Genomic DNA, 22020 nt, shown 5'->3' with positions numbered 1-22020 from the left:
ATATTGTAGCCTAGTCTTCTTCCATTCTTATTTTAGCTGATATGGATGGACATTAAATGTACCATCCATTTTACTGTAGCCCTGCAGCATTTAACGGAACAATGCACATAACCATACAGGCCTATTACAGTGTATAGTTCGTTTTTATTGGGGGAAATTAAACAATGCATCTATCTCCCTCCAAGCCTATTGTTCAGTTTGAGTGAGACGATACCAATATTGACATAGACCCGAAAGATTACAGCTTGAGTACAGGACGCATCAAAAATATTGGACACCTGTTGTTGCGGGCAGGGGACCCAAACCTCTTATTTACGAGACGCCTAGAACAACCAATCACGCATTAGCCTACCTACTGTGTCACGTGAGAAGAGGAGGAGGACGTTCGTGCCCGAGAGCGAGCTGAGCGGCGGCGATCCCACAATTCCCGTTTCGGAAACTATTGTAGAAGGGTCATTCACAGATGTTTAGGAAAGAAAGACATAACCTATAACTGGATTCTGTACTCTACGACAGCGGGGATTTTTGAAGGTGCAATGTTTCAGGACTGTACAGCAGGTGAGTGGGTTGCTGCATTTGATGAAAGACTTCTATGCGGCGGCTATCATTTTTTGATTGAGTGAACCATTGCATCCATACAGGCACCTAGAGATGTGAAGAAGATTATTACTTCTATACGGAGAAAACGTTGTTATTTTGGTTAGATATTGAGCAAAATACAAAGAACAAAACATAATAAAATGCGTGTAATCTCAGCAATGGAATGACTTTTGGCCAGTGCTGAGGAGTAGTGAACTACAGTGCAACTAGTAATTTAACTACATTTTGCTGTAGCTTCGTGGTAGTTTAACTAAATTCTAATCTTGGTAGTGTTTTCAGTAGTTAACGTTAATTGTTTTTTTTGTGTGCCATGTCCAGCTAACTGCTGGAACCACATAGTACTTTTTTTTTTGCAAAAAGAAGAGACAATATGGTTTAAGTAGGCAATAATGTCCTTTCTTTTTCGGCATCAGACTTGGATGTAGGCCTATGAACTACTTTTTCAAAGTAACTTTTGTTACGTAAACTATATTTAGTTTAGCTTAACTTCTTCCAGTGTGAAGTACTTGGTAGTTTGGTCCACTATATTTTCAGAATAGCTTCCACAATATTGCTTTTGGCTACAAGGTGCAGAAACTTCTGAATTTCTTAGCTAGGCCAGATTATTTGGATGAAAGATACAGGGGTAACGTTAAGAGAAAATTGGTAAAATGTTGTCCACTTATAATTATGAGAATAATGTGTATAATACATACAAACGTGTTCATAATACTGCAATAACACATGCAAATTCAATACAATACTCCCTTAACTATAATGTATCAATTTAATGAACTATTATTCATGATTTAAACGGTTATTTATTTAGAAACAAACTGTATAATCCTAATGTTGTCATTTAACAGGTATTACAATGTTTGAAAGAAAAGTGTGATGCATATTTAATGATAATTATTCTAAGTTTATTAGATTGTCTAGTTTGCATGTGTTAATATGAACAAGACACTTTTACTTAGTTATATGATCATCTATATGCTGTTTTTTTCTTCTTGATAAATTACCTACTGATTTGGGATTTGTAAAGTCTAATAATAATGGCTCCCAATATCTAGGCTGATCTAAATCTAAACTAAGTCTAGGTCGATTTAGGTTAATCCAGTAGGGTAAGCACTGGGGTCTTTCTATCCAACATGTGGTGGTCACAGTGGGATATGGAGATGACCAGTAAATGGTCCCTAATGGGATTCCTACTACAAGCTGTGCCCCCATACCTCCCGATTGGTTTAGTCTTTAACTCCAGAGAGTGATTCAGTAATTTACAGATTCTTTACAATATGAGTTATACTGTAGGCTAATCATTGAAAAAACTGATTTATGAAACTGAATAGAAATGTTCTATTTAAATCCAATGTTGTCATGTCTGGTGGTTATGTGCATGTTTGTGTGCGTGTGTGTTCTCTCTGGTCTCCTGTAAAGTTAATGTTTGGTAAAGAAGGGTGTGCGGAGCCTCAATAAGCCACCGCCACGGTAGTGAGATGTGATGTTGAGATGATGATAGGGAGTGCTGCTAGCTAGGCCTGCATTCATTTGTCTTCCCTTTTTTCTCCAACCTAATGTAAGAGGGCCACTCTAGCACTCATTATGCCTCCGAACCCCAGTGAGACTCAGTGAGACAGACAAGGCCTCTGAAAGAGCCTGGTTGCCTTGTTACCGAGCACATTCTCTCAAAATATACTGAATAAAAATACAAACGCAACATGCAACAATTTTAAAGATTTTGCTGAGGTACAGTTCATATAAGGATATCATTCAACTGAAATAAATACATTAGGCCCTAATCTATGGATTTCACATGACTGGGAATACAGATGAGCATCTGTTGGTCACAGATACCTTGAAACAAAAGGTAGGGTATGGATCAGAAAACCAGTCAGTATCTGGTGTGACCACCATGCCTCGTGCGGCGTGACACATCTTCGCATATAGTTGATCAGGCTGTTGATTGTGGCCTGTGGAATGTTGTCCCACTACTCTTCAATGGCTGTGCAAAGTTGCTGAATATTGGCGGAAACTGGAATACGCTGGCGTACACGGCGATACAGAGCATCCCAAACATGCTCAATGGGTGACATGTCTGGTGAGTATGCTGGCCATGGAAGAACTCGGACATGTTCAGCTTCCAGGAATTGTGTACAGTTCCTTGCGACATGGGGCTGTGCATTATCATGCTGAAATATGAGGTGTTGGTGGCGGATGAATGGCATGACAATGGGCCTCAGGATCTCGTCACGGTATCTCTGTGCATTCGAATTACCAGTGATAAAATGCAATTTTATTTGTTGTCCGTAGCTTATGGCTGCCCATACCATAACCCCACCTCCACCATAGGGCACTCTGTTCACAATGTTGACATCAGCAAACCGCTCGCCCACACAATGCCATACACATACTTGTTCTGCGGTTGTGAGGCAGGTTTGAGATACTGCCAAATTCTCTAAAATTATGTTGGAAGCGGCTTATGGTAGAGAAATTAACATTAAATTATCTGGCAACAGCTCTGGTTACATTCCTGCAGTCAGCATGACAATTGCAGGCAACCTCAAAACTTGAGACATCTGTGGCATTGTGTTGTGTGACAAAACTGCACATTTTAGTGTGTCCTTTTATTTTCCCAAGCACAAGGTGCACCTGTTAATGATCATGCTGTTTAATCAGCTTCTTGATATACCACACCTGTCAGGTGGATGGATTATCTTGGCAAAAGAGAAATGCTCACCAAAAGGGATGTAAACAATTTGGTGCACAACATTTTAGAGAAATAAGCTTTTTGTGCATATGGAACATTTCTGTGATCTTTCATTTCAGCTCATGAAACATGGGACCAACACTTTACATGTTGCATTTATATTTTTGTTCAGTGTAGATCCAGTACTATTGCCCCTTTTAGTGTTACATCAGTGGACTCTTCAGTTTTACAAATGCAACATTGACACATCTCTGAAAGACATATCCCTATTTCTTTTATAAGGTTTGTTTGATCTGTTTTGAGAGTTGAGTCTTTTACTCTGACCATGGCTGTTGATGAGTGGTTAGTTGTTGGAGAATTCAGCAGATGATGTTTAGCTGCAGTATGAAAGTCTATTCATGGTGCCTACAATCTTAGAAAAAAAGGGTCCCAAAAGGATTCTTCGGCTGTCCCACATAGGAGAACCCTATTTGGTTTTAAAATGTAATACCCTTTTTAGTTCCAGGTAGAACCCTTTTGTGTTCAGCATAGAACCCTCTGTGGAAAGGGTTCTACATGGAACCCAAAATGTTTCTACTTGGAATCAAAAGGGTTCGTCAAACTGCTGGCGACAGCCAAATAACTTTTTTTAGGTTCTAGATAGCACTTTTGTTTTCTAAGAGTGTAGATATTGGATGCTATTCATCAATCATGATCCTTCCTCTTCTTTTAGCTGGCGGTCATGTCTTTCTAAACACATATCTCTCTCCCTGCACAGGATCAACCATCCATGGTCTGGAGCAGTGTGGGATCTGAACAATACAGAGCAGAGAGTCAGGCAGGACTACAGGTGTAAGGCAAGGGGGCTACCAGGCCTGGACAGGAGTGCATGCTGGCTGCGGTTGGGATGTTGAGGCAGAGCAGTGGTGGAGGCAGCAGTAGCGGTGGTGGAGGTGGTACCAGCGGAGGGAACAAACGATTGCTGGGCATCTCACGCACCTCCAACTCCCACTTCTTCCCGTTGTTCCCTGGCACGGGCATGGGCACTAGTACGGGCACCACGGCGAGTACCGGATCAGGGACTTGGGGGACGGGTGGCAGAGGAGCCAAGAGCAGCTCCGTCAGCTCTGGATTGGACAGTGTGGATGCTCCTGCCCCTGTCGGCACCACCGACCCAGACTACATCATGCAGCTGGTCAACGACGTGCGCAAGTTTGCCGACGTCTTACTTCACCTCAAGGAAGCTTTTCACTCCAAAGGTGAGTTCAGAGTTTGGACTAGAGAAGCAAAATTATCATTGGGATGATATTGAATGGTTACAATGCTTGCCTGAATGTGGATGTATCCCCTGGTATATTGTGGGAAATGTAGTGTAATGGAACTCCCGGTTTAGCTTAGGTGTCAGTCAAAGGCAGTGTGCACAATTTGCCCCAGTCCACCTGTTTCTGTTCTGTCCTGGCCTGTCCTTGGCTGTGCGGTCACTGACCCTTTTTTTATCTCTCTCTCTCTCTCTGGCTCTCTCTCACTCTCTTTCTCTCTCTTTCTCTCTCTCTGACTCTCCCTCTCTCTCTCTCTCTCTTTCTCTCTCTCTGACTCTCCCTCTCTCTCTCTCTCTCTCTCTCTCTCTCTCTCTGGCTCTCCCTCTCTCTCGCTCTCTCTCTCTCTCTCTCTCTCTCTGGCTCTCCCTCTCTCTCGCTCTCTCTCTCTTTCTCTCTCTCTCTCTGACTCTCCATCTCTCTCTCTCTCTCTCTCTCTCTCTCTCTCTCTCTCTCTCTCTCTGTCTCTCTCTCTCTCTGACTCTCCCTCCCTCTCTCTCTCTCTCTCTGACTCTCTCTCTCTCGCTCTCTGACTCTCCCTCCCTCTCTCTCTCTCTCTCTCTCTCTCTCTCTCTCTCTCTGACTCTCTCTCTCTCTCTCTCTCCCCCTCTCTCTTTCTCTCTCTTAAAGGCCTCATTTTAGTCTTTAACCCATGTATTAGAGGTTAGTGTTTGCAATGAACTTAACCTTAATCCTTATCCTAACCTGTATTTTAAACCTAACCATAACCTTAGCAAGCTGTTGCTTATCAACAGATCGTTTCTTGATATTATGATAGTCCATCTACAGATGGACTATCCGGACTATCCAAATAAAATGTGGCCAAAACTTTTAAAGCTGCTGCTTTTGTCACTCACTAACATGATTTAATGTGACCTTTACGTAGAAAAATGTGATCCGTTTCCTTATAAACCCTGTAAAACCACACATTTCACTGCACCTATCCTGTGTCATACCACATCTTACATTTATTTTATATACAGTGCCCTCTAAATATTGGGTTACTCTGAAAGTTTGGATTTGAAATCAAAACTACGATGTTAAAGTGCAGACTGCCACCTTTAGTTTGAGGGTATTTTCAACCCTATCGGGTGACCGTTTAGAAATTACAGTACTTTTTGTACATAGTCCCCCTATTTTAGGGGAGCAAATGTATTCGGACAAATTCACTAATATATGTATTAAAGTAGTAAAAAGTGAACTATTTGGTCCTATATTTATAGCACTCAATGACTGCATCAAGCTTGTGACTCTACACATTTGTTGGATGCATTTGCTCTTTGTTTTGGTTGTGTTTCAGATTATTCAGATTGTGACAAATATAAATGAATGGTAAATAATGTATCGTGTAATTTTGGAGTCACTTTTATTGTAAATAAGAATATAATATGTTTCTAAACATTCCTACATGAATGTGGATGCTACCATGATTACAGATCATCCTGAATGAATCGTCAATAATGATGAGTGAGAAAGTTACAGACGCACAAATATCATACCCCAAGACATGCTAACCTCTCACCATTACAATAACAGGGGAGGTTAGAATTTTCAAATCAAATCAAACTGTATTTGTCACATGCACATGCAGAGAATACAACAGGTAGGCCTTACCGTGAAATGCTTACTACAAGCCCTTAAGTTGTAAGTTAAGGGGGTATGATATTTGTGCTTTCTCACTCATCATTATTCAAGATTAATTCAGCATTATCTGTAGTAAGGGTAGCATCCACATTCATGTAGAATATTTATTTACAATACAACACATTTGTAGAGTCACATGCATGATGTAATCATTGCGTGCTAGAAATATGGGACCAAATACTTAACTTTGAACTACTTTGATACACATAAGTGAATTTGCCCCAATACTTTTGGTCCCCTAAAATATTGGGACTATGTTCAAAAAGTGATGTCATTTCTAAACGGAACGCCCGATATGGATGAAATACCTTCAAATTAAAGCTGACAGTCTGCACTTTACCTCATAGTTATTCTTATGATATCTATACTTTTGAAATATAGAGCCAAAGAATAAAAAATGCTTCACTGTCCCAATAATAACAGAGGGCACTGTCTATCTTGTTATCTAGATGTTGTTTGTATTGTTCAAATTGTTGAAGCTAGTAACAAAGGTGAAAATATCGTTATGCTGTCATTTGTTATTGTTGGACATACAGTATATAGCAGAAGGTAGTCATTCAAAGCAGAACCTCTCAGATGAGGAATTCCTTCTGTGGCCGGCTCAGTGGGAAAGAGACAGAGAGATAGAGGGGAGTATTTGAGCTTTTCTACTCCACATATTTTAGAAGGGTGGGAGTAGGGGGAAGGTGGGGTAGGACAGACATGAACGTGGAATGAAAAAAAACAACAGTTTTCTCTCTGAGTCTGTCTTATATTTATCCTATACATTCTATACAGTCTTCCTTGTAGGTCCTATACAATGAATTACTTCCAGTTTAGATTAAACACCTGAAGTATAAGATAATGAAAATTAGCACCAGGGCTTCAGAGGGCCCATTTTCACAGCAGCTTCCATCCAGAGTGTAATGTACTCCAGTAATGAATGGTCGTTCCTCCTCCTCAGCCCATCAGTAATCTGAAGTGGTGCATTTCTAATCCATTGGGAAAATGCTTTTAAAATGGAAGAGTAAATGCAGATTAAAAAGGGGTTGATTGCTCTTGCCTGTGTGATTATTGCATTCCTGTGCTGCCGGTGCTGTTGGGTCGGGCCCTTGGCTTGGACCAGACCCAGGTTCGCTAATCCCTCTCCTGGGTAATGATTGTCTGTGAGGGGGGTTGGATGGATGTGGTGGTACCCCTCTCCTCCCTCCCAGTAGAGCAGTGCCATGTCGTCCAGGCCTCTGAGGAATCTCAGCCTTTGTCTGGAGAGGAGAGCGAGGTCAGGCAGAGTGCTTGACCTGGCTGGATCAGACAGGGTTTTGGAGAGTCAGGACTTGTGACTGGTGTTTTTCAGCTTGAGGGACTTCTGAGTGGAGCGGTCACCGGTTCACTGATCAAAGTAATAAATCAACATGGGGAAGAGGAAATTCTGCTCAGGGTTGTGCTGGTTCATTTAAGCCTAAGGTCAATATATATGTCACAATTACTGATTACCAGTTTTGACCTCACAAATGACCTATTGAAAATCTATTTTGGTTTTCATTGTAGGTAATTCACTAATAACTTAATAATAAAACATTGAATCAAATTGTCTTTGTTACATGCTTCGTAAACAACAGGTGTAGACTAACAGTGAAATGCTTACCCCACAATGCAGAGAGAAAAATAGACAATTATAGAAAATTGATAACAGTAGGAATAAATACACAATGATTAACGATAAGTTAATTTGTCTTTGACCATTTTTAGAGCCTTCCTCTGACACCGCCTGGTAAAATTAGGTGTCCTCTACAAATGGAACTTGTTTTGTCTGTCTGAGGTGAACTTCCTGCTTATGTCACTCATACAAATTAGTCTTAACAACAAATGCTCAGGCAGGCAGGTATTCAAGTTTGCATTGCTGTCATAGTACACATTTGTCCATGCAGCTTGCTTCATTGATTTATTTAACCAAGTCAGTGAGTTCATGGAACCAGTTCAGAATGCCAGTCTGTGCTGCAAAGCCAAACCTAAAACCTACCTAGCACACCAGCTATTGGAAACATTTAAGTCTTATATCTTCTATGCCTTGAAATATCTCACAGTGAGTTAGCAAACCTTGAATTGAAACCACCTGAGGCAACGTTCATGACCTTGCTCTAACGCTAATAAACTACATTGCGCGGTGCTTGCAGCCCAATATACACACCATTATGTAAATTTGGTTACTGAAACCATAACAAGTGACTGTAAGAAAGCATTCCAGTAATCGGCCACAGTTAGGCTAAATACAGGAAAGGGCAGATTTGCGAAAGTGCCCTTTAGGAAATGGAATACAGAGCAGTGGAGAGAGAAGCGAGGGCCTGAGACCCATGTTACCTCAAACAAAGATTAAGTTCGAGTGAAGAGGAATGATAAACTACAAGGAATGTATGACATAAAAACAGGTGAAGTTATCTCTGCGAAGTGATGATGAGGATGCACTCCACAACATGCTAAATTAGGAAAATCTCATTATTAAAAAAAAAATGTAATCTAGTTAATTGCAGAATTTGTTGTGATTAATTGCAAACTGAGAATTTTCTAAAAATTAAGCTGTAATTTCAAGAATTTTTTATACTAAATGCATTACAAGAATATTGATGTCTTCATTTTGTCCAAATTAACGGTAAGTAAAATCAGGTAAATTGGTAAACACACTTTCTTTAACCTCAATGCCAACTTGTTTTGAAAGTTAATTATTGTTTTTAGCTGTATAGATGATGTAATTTGGATGTTTTCAGTGTATTTTGAATGCTTTCAGATAATGCAATTATAGGGGTAAAAATAAATATATTGTTCACAAAAATTACAAAAAGTTAACTCAACTTTGCTGAGTAACTCTGACAGCCCTAATAAAATCATGTAATTGTTGAACCAGATTTTAAAATTACAACGTTATGCCTTAGTGTCCAAATCTAGCTCTTGTCGCTTTGTGCAAAGTAGGCTATAAAATCAGATCAGTCATTGTTTAATGGCACTTAAACATGTTAATGACTACATTCTCATCTTCATGCTCACAAACCAGCACTTGAGTCAGTCTAGTCACTACAAATGGAATTGAGGAAATTAACTTGCATGACATTGATCATATCAAAATGATTTGTGTTTCGGGTCACTGACCATATTCAAAGTGTGATTGTTGGCCGTTGGGAGTGCAGGGCAGGGCTTTAGCAAAGTGCAATAACACACTGCTGTTGTGAATCACTGGCTTATGGCGTGATTGGAAGTGATTTAAATCCCCTATCAATTTATGACTGTATTGTCTATGCTGTTCCTCACAAAAGCTAGTGATTCTCATTACCCTGACCATTCATGGAGAGAGAGGGAACCCTCCTCTCCCTTTTTCCCTTTCCAGCTTCTTGCCACGCAAAGCATAGCAGACCCAACAGTCAAGCGTAATGTTCAGGTCTGGACTCTTGGACCTTGACAACAGAGCTCTGTATTCACGGTCAGTGATGTGAGTCTGACACCCATTGTCTCAAGCAGTAGCTTCTCCAGACTAGCATGCTTGTAGATAACTGGCAGTTTTGGCTGGATATATACTTTCCCATGTAAGAATAGCAGTGGCCCTGGGACCGATCCCTGGGGAACCCCAGAGCCAGCTCCAGTAAGATTTTTTTAGTGCAGTTTTTCAGTTACATTTTTTTAAATGTCACCTTAAATGGCGATTATCAGTTGCAGTCATTTCTGATTTAGTTTGGATGGACTGGCAACGGACACATACTTCACTTTACCAATCTTTGTGAAACCATTTTTCAATGTTTTTTTTTTGCGGTTTGTTTTAGCATGTTTTGATTGTCCAGGCTTTGAGATGACTTTCATAATGATGTCTTAACAATGTGGATTATTTTTTTTACATATCCTGAAAGGTCATGACCTTGTCCAATGGCCACTTGTGAGGGACATGTCATTAATCGGTTGGGATTACTTCTGTGGGGTTCGTCCTAGTCAGTGTCACAACTGTCGTTTGGTGCTCTGACCAGTCTTGGAGGTCAGTGAGTGCAATATATTGTGTAATCGTTGGTAAGAATGGACCTTTGTTGCATGTTATCTTCATTAGGATATTTCGCATGGTTAAGGAGGATGCCTATATGGTTAAAGATATAATCTCCCTGCTAGTGAGCATGATCAAGAAACAGCTATTTATTTTATATATGTAAAATGATGATGTGATTCCTATAAATTCAGGTGTTAGTTAAACTGTGTGATTCTACATTATGTGTATTCCTCAAACTTGTTATCTGATCTTTTTTCTTTGTTCTTCATGTTAATAATGGACTAACTGTTTTCCCCAGTTAGATAGAGGCTCATGCCGTTTAGATATGCCTTGTGGATGCAGCCTGGCATTTCTTGATCTTTTTAAAGTCTGTTGTGTGTGTACTGTGGTGAAATGCACTGTATTTGTGCTCTGATAGGCTGGACAGGACAGGTGTGTGGTGTTTATCTCATTCTCTCCTGGCTCACTGAGGCAGAATGATGGTTGTTCTGTGTGTCAGCCATTTAAGAAAGAAAAACAACACCAACGGAAAATGACTTGATCAAGCTGAAGAGAGCAGGGCGCTATGGGAAATGTATTCCCCCTTACGAAGAAGTGTATGAACATACAGTGAATCTGTTCTATATGTTGATGAGTATCCTGTGTCAGTTTGAGGTTAGCTTGTTCAGAATGTTGTGTAACTCATGTCATGTACAGATGCCGTATCTTAATTTGAGTTAGGGTCACACAGCAGGAAAATATAATTATGCAGCAACAGGAAATGAGAATTGTTGTGGATCATAATTCATGTGCATTTTTTGTAGGAGTTGATACATTTTTCATTAGGGAAAATCTGTCATTATTAAGTGTAAATTGCAAACTTTTTTAAAACGTGTATATGCTACAAGTAAACATTTTTCTGATGAAATTAAAATTTGGCAGGAATCATTTGCTAGATTCAGCCGCAGGCCAATGTTTTTCTTAAGTAGATGGTCCGGGCGCCAGAACATAATTACAAATCATTTGTAGACTGCATATTGACCGCAAGAAGCCCAAACAGATATAATGTTTGACGAAAACATATAATTTCGAACCTTGCTAAGATTTGTACACAAGCACGTGTTGTGCGTGGGAATACTTGGGAACACATTTCATACATTTAAATCACTTGGAGCTGATTTCCTGGAGTTTTTACATCCAACATTTTTTGTGGGGACAAATTAAAACCACTTGCAGACCAAATTTGGCCTGCGGTCCACCAGTTGGGGAACCCTGAGATATGACATCTGTATAGATGTACAGTGTTGAGGCTAACAGACCACTATGTCGGTGTGGAGGCTTGGTCCAAGACGTCACCCTCCTGGCGTACTGAGGCAGTGTATATGTATGTCTGTATGGGTAGGGCCAGGAGTTTTTTCTGACCACTGGAAGAAACTCCAGGCTCTATGTGAAGCCTCTCCTGTCAGGGGTGTGACCCAGGCTTTCAGCAACACTCTGAGAGGGCAGACAGGACAGTCTGTTAGTCTGGGGTTGGGCTGCTTTCAGACGCCTTGACCACCAGTGTCTATCTGTCTGAGTTTAAACGCTGACCAACTGGCTCTTCAATCAGACACATGTCAGCTACAGGCAAGCTCTGATCTGCACACAGTGGTAGTTGTGGTAGTGTCTTAGAATGTAAAGGGAATTTAGTCTACCTGGTATTATCTTAAGATTCACTCACACTTAGATACAGGTAGGTCTTTTGAACAGAAAACATTCTTAATTGATGCAACCCAATTTGCTCTTTTGAACGGCATTATTTTGTGTGCTGAATTTAGCATCTGCCTCATGGTACTCTGAAGTTCATGGTATTTTGTGCAAAACACATGTAAGTTGTGTCTCTGTCTCTTCTCACGTCACATACAGTATCTTTCCTATCATTTATTTTATGTTCACTGTTCATACTCTAAGAATCCTTTGTTCTCCCCCCCCTTTCTTAGCTCCGGCCTCTCAGTCCGACAGCTACCTTTCCCCGTCTCTCCCCAGTGAAAACTATTGGTGGAGATCCTGAGTGTATCTTTAACTGCTGTATCAATATTGACCTGTACCATGTTGGCCATTGCTATAGGCACAGCTAATCATTTTGATAGGGGTGGGGAAAAAAACTTCTGGGAAAAAAAGCCTCTCCGTTGTAGGCTAGTTTTATCCACCCACCCTCTCTCTCTCTCTCTCTCTCTCTCTCTCTCTCTCTCTCTCTCCCCTTCTCTCTTTCTTTCTCTCTTTCTTTCTTTCTTTCTTTCTTTCTTTCTCTCTCTCTCTCTCTCTCTCTCTCTCTCTCTCTCTCTCTCTCTCTCTCTCTCTCTCCCCTCTCTCTGTCTCTCTCTCTCTCTCTCTCTCTCTCCCTCTCCCCCCCCCCCCTCTCTCTCTCTCTCTCTCTCTCTCTCTCTCTCTCTCTCTCTCTCTCTCCCCTTCTCTCTGTCTCTCTCTCTCTCTCTCTCTCTCTCCCTCTCCCCCCCCTCTCTCTCTCTCTCTCTCTCTCTCTCTCTCTCTCTCTCTCTCTCTGCATACCCTGCATTCCAGCAGAACAAATGCTCACTTGTTGCTTCAGTGCCTTAGATCAACAGTTGCTAAATGTGTGGACACTTTGTTAAAAAAAACAAGAAATCTGAAGTGTAAACTTAGAAAATGAAAATGGTGATTTTTGGGTGATTTTCTTTGTGAAGTCATTTTGTGAAGTGTGTTCTTTGCCAAATGGTAGTGCTTTGAACCGTTGATATCTATAAATGTGAGATGAGATGAGGGAGTGGGGTGGGGGGGGGGGGGGTCAATGGAGGGTGGTGCTAACCTCTATAGGAGCCGACGCTGTCACTGGTTTCCATATGGCTGACAGTTGCTTTACTCCCCATTTAAAATGGTTCCTGTCGTCACAAATGAATGGTGGAATTAGAGATAAAAAGTTTATTTCCCTTCCTTTTGAGATTTACAATATCCTGGAATAACATCGTGGACCTGTCTCTTTAAAACATTGTGAATTATGGAAAATGTTGAAAAAAAACATGAAAATGTATGCACTCACTACTGTAAGACGCTCTGGATAAGCGCACCTGCTAAATGTACAAAAATGTAAATGTAAAAATGTAAATTAGAACCAGACTTTGTCACACTATAGTTGCATTAGGCCTGTTTCGTCCTGCTGGATGGTTGACTTGATTGGTCTGTACTTTAGCCAAACAAGCTCTTTCCATGAGTTTAATTTTCTTCTCGTTAATTTTAAATCTCTCTCTGACCTCAAACTGAGAGGTTCCGGGCCAACAGTGAGCTTCCCAATTCAGACGACATAAAAGATAAAAGCACCAAATCAATTATTGCTCTTGTTTCGAGTGCTTTCAAGATTACTGTGAGGTTCTGCTGTTCCATTGAAGTTTAATTTGACCCTCCATTTCATTTGAGAGGAAAAGTAAATGAATCATTCTTACATTGGACAGGGAATGCCTTTGAGCAATGAGCACATAGGGGTTCTGAGAGTGTATGTGTGTATTTGTGTGTGTGTGTAAGAGGAGACCCTCCACAGACACTCCACACACATTGTGGGGCACAGAGCAGACAGAGTCCATGGAGAGGGATTAAAGACCTCCACTACCCCAAGCTGTACCACAACATGCCTTAGAGATGGGGGTCCCGGTCCCTCTGATCAGCTAAATGTGATTTTCTGCCCCCCGTTGCAGAATGTTTTGAGGGGTAGGCACTGTAAAGAGCAGTGGGGTTTAGAGGTAGAGTTTGGTCATGTATTTGCTATTCGAAGGCAGGGTGAAAAGCCCTTTGATTTTCATCCTGAGATGCAATGTAGTCTAGTATGTACATCCTCACGTCTATGTTTTATCTCAGTAATCCCAGAAATGACTGATATAATAAACGCATGATAAAAGATAAGACCAGATAAGAAAAGATCATAAACAGTCGTATTGTACTTTATAAGATCCAGTCCTGTTATAGCTTTACGTACTTCACATATCTCAGCATATGATTACACTTTTTCATGGTGGATTTCGCTATCACCAGTTGTGTCACAATATCCACACTTTTAATTGATGGATTTAAAGCGTGTATCCCTTGTGACTTACTGTCCTATGTGTTTACGTGTGTGTGTGTGTGTGTGTGTGTGTGTGTGTGTGCGTGCGCGTGCGTGTGCGTGCTTAACATTAATTAGACATTTTCTCTGGACTATGTCCACAACCACAGCTGCGGTCAGTCTTCTATTTCAACACTTTCTCCTTTTCAAGTCTCCCGTCTGTGTGACTCACCCCCTCATGTTTAGAACACATTTGTGTGTGACTCATTTGTTACTAGACGACTTCACTACTTAGTGCTACTGATAAGGGTGAGTTGTTCCTGCACAAGATTTTCTCACAGAGTGATTGGATGTCTAACAGGTAGCCGTTGAGAACATCTGTCCATAGCAAGATTCTCTGTCTAATATGTCTGGTGTTGTCTATGGGAGTAATTCATGGCAGCGTTCCAGAAAGGTTTTGGGAATTACTATTTGTACTCTTCCCCCATGTGATAATCCTTGACTAGAGGGACAGTAGGAATGATTTTCTGTGGCTTCAACTAGCAACTTTCAAAAACAAGTTCATTTTCTATCAGGCTTTTGTTCTTTGGTTTCAATGTAAAAATGTACAGCAGGAAGGAAAAATAGATCTCTTTTCTTTTTTTCCCTTTTTTTTTTGCAGCCCTCCTTCACGATACCAAAGCTTTGTGGGAAAGTGTCTCTGCCGTGGGTCCTTTGAGAAAACCCAAAATGCTTTTCAGTGATTTGTGGTCAAAATCACCCCTTGTGAAATACCAACCTAAAATGATCCCCCTGATGGTCTGGTCACTGGCGGTTCCAGACTGTGTGAATGGATGTAGCGAGCGAGGCACTGTTTGGAGATTTCCCCGTTGGGTCTGAGATCCACTGTAAAGCATCTCCAGCTGATTCTTTATTTAAAAAAACTCCTTTTATGGCCGCTGAGAGAGGATCCGTATTTTAAGCCACTGTGAATTCACCTAGCCTATTCCAGAATGGTTTGCCTTGACTTCATCAGTTACGACACTCCGTTAGACAATATATCTGCATGTACCACACGTTTGAACCACAGACCAGAACATGAGAAAGTCAGTAAATGTTGTTTCTGAGTGATTTTACAGGCTTCTTTTGAAGCATAGCCTTCTACATCTGCATTGCTTGGTGTTTGGGGTTTTAGACTGGGTTTCTGTATAGCACTTTGTGACATTGGCTGTTGTAAAAAAGGGCTTTATAAATACATTTGATTGATCTACACTCCACTAAATGGCTAATAAGCTGATTGAAAGGATTTCTTACATTAGCTTAATTGTTTTTTTTGTTGTTGTTCTGGTCTTGTATAAACCAGCAGGGCATTGACCTCATCACGTATAACGACCATGCGAGAGGTGGTTCTGCAGATTAACTTCTCAGTAGGGGATTGAAGTGTGGGATGAGGTGACATATGGCTGGAATTTTTCATCCCTCCACGGAGGGAAAACGTGGATTGAAATAGAGTTAACAGGGGTAAAGTCTGCCTGTAGAAGAAGCAGCAGAAGGAGGCGCCCTGTGCGGTGTGAGCGCGTGCAGGCTGCGGGTGGCCATCCTCTGGCTGCTCTGTGCTGGTTTGTAGACTTTAATGGCCTACCACACTCAGAGTGAAGATTTGTAGGATGTTTTGTGTTTTTGTGTTCCCCCGTCCTCTCTTTCTCCCTTATCCTCTCTCTCTCTCTTTCTCCCTTAACCTCTCTCTCTCTCTTTCTCCCTTCCCCTCTTTCTCTCTTTCTCCCTTCACCTTTCTCTTTCTCCCTTCCCCTCTCTCTCTCTTTCTCCCTTCCTCTCTCTCTTTCTCCCTTCACCTCTCTCTTGTTCTCTCTCTTGTCTCTCCATCTTTCTCTCTATCTCTCTCTCTCTCTCTCTTTCTCTCTCTCTCTCGCTCACTTTCTCTACCCCTCCATCTTTCTCCCCCTCTCTGCCTCTGTTCCTCTCAGTGAGTAGATTTATGGTTATGGGCGCTGGTAAGGCCTGGGTGAATTTGTTCCAGGAAGGGGGTCCATCTGAGTAAGAGAATGAGGCCCTTCACCACATGCTGGCTGGCTGGTGTGTGTGGGCTCCAACATGGTGGCGTTTGTGAGACACCATATAGTGCCCAACTTTTGCACAGATAGTAGTGCATAGTGTGCCCTATTGGATACAGCCACCGTGCCTGTGAGACGCGGTGTGGGAGGAACAAACACAATGCAGACGTATCTCTCTGTTTAGTCATGGAAGGAGTGATGTGTGAGAACCGGCTGTGAGTTGCTGCTGACATAACATTATACAGTACTAGACTGGTCTGTCTGATGTTTCAACATATGTTTTCCCATTGTCATTAGGTAGTACAGTACTGTTCAGATCAGGTTTGTGAGGAAAGATTTATGTATAGTTTTTTTTTTGTAAGTACCTATTGATAAGCTATTGTCAGCCTTAATTGAATATTCAGTTAGAGAAATGCTGTCAATGCCCAAAGTTGAACCTTTTTGTTTAGTTTGCTTGTTTGTTTGGTTGATCGTACTTGAGCCTCGACACTTGAGAACACTAGCGAGCATTATTTACTCTCTCACCACAGTTGACCTCACACACCACGACGAACGTGAGGTGGTCTGGTAAACGTCATTGTTTTTGTCCCAACAAGGTGAGCCTTGTAGCCATGTCTCCTGTAGCCTTCAATAGAATGACCTGGAGGATAGCAGGATATCAACCTACCTGGCCAAACATTTACTCACTTGTTGACTGTTACCTATCACAGTACTACAGTTGAAGAGGGTGGGAATAGATCCAGATCATGCCTTTGAAATCAACAACTCAAAACAACCTTAAAGGGGCAATCAGCAGTTGCTACGTCCATTTCTGACCTATTACTGAATGATATGTACCCATGTATTCTTAGAGAATATAACTTATAAATGCCCCATGAGCTTTAGTTCAATTGTCATACTGCATTAGATCCCAAAATATAAGCTTGTTTTACTCGTAAACATACACTATATAACATAACATGATTAAAACAATAATGTTGATATCATGGATGGCCAGTCCTTGCATCCATAGCTCTGTCTATGAATTTAAGTGTGATTCATTTCTCCAGCCACATCCCTAAGCTTTTTCCCAAAACAGGGGCAGGGAAGCACTTTGTATTGTTGATTGCTGATTGTAGTTTTAAATAATTGGTGTATTTGCAACACAGTCCCTTATTTATCCTGCTTAACATTAGGAATTCATTGAACATTATCGCTTCATATTCATAGCTATTAAGTATTGAAAAGGACAGTATAACATCTATTTATGTAATCATACATTTTGTCACTGAAACCAAGGATGGCCAATTTGACTGTTAGATTACATTCAACAGACCCCCTCCCTTCAATCCACATATGACCTCCTGCTTGTCTCCAATCTTGGATTAAGGATTTGAAACCAAGATTGAAAATGTATCCATTGGATTAGATTAAGACACCCCTCGAATCTACCACTCCCAGCACAATGTTGGATTAAAGTTGTCTAGGACCAGCCATAATTATTGTGACATCCTGCACTATGTACCAACATGCATAGCAGGAGCTGGGAAGGGCTAATCTTTGCCTTAAAGCTAGAATCCTTAATGGTGAAAATTCCACATCCGTTTGGAATATTCCAATAATAAAGAAGTTACTGCAAACAACAAAGACAGTTTTTTTCCCTCTGACATCTTTGCATGCGTCAACAAAACAAAAACTATAACAAAGGCGCTGGGGTAAACAGTGGAGCTGTTTCCCCAAATGCAGATTCGATATTTAGCTCTGAATACAAACAGTGGCTAGCGGGTATATAATTGAGTGGTATGTTGTTTGTCTGTTATTGTTACTGATATTAGTGTTTAACTGCAAACAGCACGTTGTGTGTCAGGATCCATCTTAACTTTGTGCTCAAGTCCTGATATGTTTGCTCCGATTAATTGGCCTTGTTTAGCCTCTATGGGCCTGAACCTTCAGGGCACGCTTGCATGAGAGAGGACGCATGCTGTGCAAAACTCATAACTGGTTATTGTCAGGCAGATCTGAAGACTGGAGAGACTGGTGAGAGAACTGGGAGCTGTCTTTACCCATCATACTCAATTATGCTAAACCACTCTGTGTTGCAGTTACGTGAAACAAGGGGGAGCCTTGTTTGATGTCGACCTAAACAAAACGTGAACAGACTGAGCGTGAAGCGTGGCTGGGACGAACCGTGCAGCGTCGTACCAAGATCCCTCCCCCAAAAAACAAATGAGACTTGGTTTTAGTAGAAAGGAGGGAGGAGGGGAAGGAGGGGGTACACGAGAGGGGATAGAGCGAGGGAACCGCCAAAGCTTAGGGCCCAACTTTTAACAATAAACCCATCTCCCGTCTGAACCTCCTCTTCTGGAGGGGAACAATACTTCCCTGGAGCAAACATCAAGTGTTCTCCCAGGAGCCATTGTTGTGACAGAATCTGCACAGGGAGCACTACATTTACATAATTCATAATGGACTGTGAATGGAGACGGGTTCTTGGGCCTCTTTGAATTTCGCAAGCGGCCTTTTGGCATGAAGATGTTCCCCTGGTCCTTCTAGTGAGGCTGACACATGTTATAATCACCATCTTCCCTCCTCCACCCAGCCCAGAGAGAGAGACAAGCCCAAATAGAAAAGCCATGGACATGTTGTTACCATTGATCCTGTCTGCTCCAATCATTCACCCTACAATGACGATATTGAGTTGGACAATGGGTGCTTTGAACTCGCAACGCAAACACTGTTGTTTTTCCAAAACGAATACCATTACAGGTGTCTCTGCGTAATAAGATTATTTTATTTGACAAATCATTTTTCTTTCATGTTGTAACAAACTTCTTCTTCGTCTGATGAGGAGTAGGAAGGATCGGACCAAAATGCAGCGTTGTAAGTGTCCATGATACATTTATTATATCAGAACACGAAAAATACAAAATAACAAATTGAGGGAAAGAAATGAAAATTGAAACAGTTCTGTATGGTGAAAACACAGACACAAAAAACAACTGCCCACAAACACCAGGTGGGAACAGGCTATCTAAGTATGGTTCTCAATCAGAGACAACGATTGACAGCTGCCTCTGATTGGGAACCATACCAGGCCAAACACATAGAACTATAACACACAGAACAAACATAGAATGCCCACCCCAACTCACGCCCTGACCAAACTAAAATAGAGACATAAAAAAGGAACTAAGGTCAGGACGTGACACATGTTTTGGAGGACAAATTAATTTGTCCACAGGCCCTGCCCAAGTATGTGCACTAATTCAGTCTAGAGACTTCTCTCTCCACGCAATATTGTCTGCGTTCCAAAGGGCACATTATTCCTTATATAGTGCACTACTTTTGGCCAAAGCCCTATTCGCCCTGGTAAAATGTAGTGCACTATGTAGGGAAAGGGGTACCATTTGGGATGCAGACACAGAGAGTGAGAGATCGTCCCACAAATCTTCCGTTCGAACGCCATTCATGCAGGATTAGGATGCTAGCGAAGCTAAACAATGTCCTCTTGTCCTCGATGATAGGTTCAAGTTTGCTTCCATTCTACCTACTGACAGGTGTGCTGAAGAGCCTGTTCAGTTCGGCCATTTTGAGGCCTGTAAAGCCTCCAACTTCCTGGGCTGATGGAGCTACCCAGTCCATGCTAAACAGGGCTGCAGCGCTGAGTGGGCCGCTAGTCTCAGTCTCAGCTGTCTGGCTAATACTAGCCGATCTTGGCCGCCAGCGAGAGGTTGCACTGTGGGGGATTTTCAGTCTCTCTTAAATAAAGCATAGTTGGAATGCCAGGCTTCAGAGTGGCTCACAAACAGGAGTTGGGGGGGGATCAGGAGAAAAAGGTTGACTGTCTTCCCTCGGTGTGACGGACAGGCAGCTCAGTGCAGAAATGAAAAGGAGGAAAAGCTAATTCTTGACTCCACGCTAAGCAGTTCATTGATATGCAAAGGACCAGGGAAAGGGATAGAGGGATCTCCAAGGGTAAACATAGTTGTTGGCTATGGAGATTTTGGGAATATTTTCATGAGAATTCATTCACTCTTGGACTTAGTAGTTTAAAAAACCCCACGATAGATAGCTTTAATCTGGAGCCAATATCTATCACTCACAGGAGTTTTGATTTCAGAATGTGTTTTCTGTTATTATATCTCAACATTTTCAGCAGATAGCTAGCTGTATGTAATGAGTTTACGTAGGGAATTCCAATAACATTGAGGTAGTTAATTTGCCTGTTTCTTCATAAAGTTGAAAAGAGCTGTTTATGTCAATGCAACGTGATGTTAGCTTCACGTTAGCTTCACGTTAGCTTTACGTTAGCTTCATGTTAGCTTTAGATTAGCTTCATGTTAGCTTCATGTTAGCTCCACGTTCGCTTTACGTGGCTTGGTGTAAGATCATCATGTTACTTTTACCTATCGAAACGTCCTGTCAGATCTGTGGACAGTGAATGGCTAAGGAAAGGGCTCAGAGCTCTAATGGACCTGGGCCAACGAGTTGTTTCAGAGAATCAACTGCCAGGCAGCTAGACAGCTTATTAGGTTGGCTAAACACACTTCACCATTCCATCATGTCATCTCAACATGCCATGCAAAATATTCTCTGTCAATGACACAAAAAGCCACTGACCTCAAATTCCCAGCCTTCCTTAGTTCATTGAGTGAATTGACTTTTTCTGCATAGTGTTTTCTCATGCTAATGACTAATGTAATGGCTAACCTGTGTGACTGGGGCAGGGCCTGCAGAGTAGAGTGAGTGGTCGGGTGGGGAATATAAAGGAGCCCAGACCTAGACGGAAGGGAAGGTGCTGTGTGTGTGTATGGGGGAAGAGTTTCTCTTTTAAACGGTTCCTCTTTGTGTGCAGTCATGGGAAAGAGCGTTTGAAAGGTGAAGCAGCAGGGAGGCACTGGCAGGACAGGGGGAAAATAGGGGAAGTCTGGGAAGGCCAATATTCTGTCCTTTAACAGTGCCGTGTAATCCGCTAATCCGGTGTGGAGTGGTGGAGTGGCCCAACCGCCGGTGGTCCGACTCCGGGGTGCAGGGGTGAACCGTGCTGACCGCGGCCACAGGAAGTGTAGGAGAGAGAGTGGAGGGTGAGAAAGGCCTTGCCTCATTCCAGACCTGGGTTCAAATACTTTTTATTTATTTGTATTAATTTGGTAATTTTCTTGTTGGGAGGGGCGGGGCACAATACACAAATTCATATAATTTAATTGCTCACATCCACCCGTGGGCTGCCACTCAAATATATATATATATTTTTTTTGAAGTACACAAATACAAAGCATTGATCCCCATGATCATACCACAGAGCAAAAAGTAATAATACATGTGATATTTAAAGGATGGAAAAAGAGAAGAAGTGAGCCTCCAATCGCAACCTCCTACCCCATTCCCCCAACCCCACTCATCCAACATGTCTCCATCCAAACATGTTTTCCACCCCTTCGCACTCCCCTTACTTGTCAGTCCCCCCATCTCCACATACCAACCCTTCCCCATGGGCCTGAAAACCAAAAAAAAAAAAAAAAAAGATGAAATCATTCAATCAGTCAATCAAATGTATTTATAAAGCCCTTTTTACATCAGCCACAAGGTGCTATACAGTAACCCAGCCTAAAACCCCAAACAGCAAGCAATGCAGATGTACAGTAGAAGCACGGTGGCTAGGAAAAACTCCCTAGAAAGACCAAAACCTAGGAAAAAACCTAGAGAGGAACCAGGCTCTGAGGGGCGGCCAGTCCTTTTCT

The 22020-nt window shown here is 41.7% G+C and overlaps 1 protein-coding gene across 3 annotated transcripts in view; it reads left to right on the top strand.

Annotated features, from left to right (window-relative positions):
* The first annotated feature begins 380 nt into the window (after window positions 1-380).
* Window positions 381-22020, top strand: part of LOC139420364 (Rho GTPase activating protein 29a) — a 67611-nt gene continuing 45971 nt past the window's right edge. Inside the window, exons 1-2 of one of the 3 annotated variants that reach the window (XM_071170386.1) lie at window positions 381-558; window positions 4044-4524. In XM_071170386.1, coding sequence (XP_071026487.1) covers window positions 4155-4524 — 370 coding nt within the window. In that variant the 5' untranslated portion in view covers window positions 381-558; window positions 4044-4154. Of the gene's footprint in view, window positions 559-4043; window positions 4525-9804; window positions 10217-22020 lie in introns of those variants that run through there. The other 2 variants (XM_071170387.1, XM_071170389.1) reach the window with 2 other exon arrangements.

The sequence above is a fragment of the Oncorhynchus clarkii genome, chromosome 11, assembly GCF_045791955.1.
Source record: "Oncorhynchus clarkii lewisi isolate Uvic-CL-2024 chromosome 11, UVic_Ocla_1.0, whole genome shotgun sequence".
NCBI classification, from domain to species: Eukaryota; Metazoa; Chordata; class Actinopteri; order Salmoniformes; family Salmonidae; genus Oncorhynchus; species Oncorhynchus clarkii.
The sequence above is the reverse complement of the archived record's forward strand: the minus strand, read 5'-3'. Positions and strand labels throughout refer to the sequence as shown.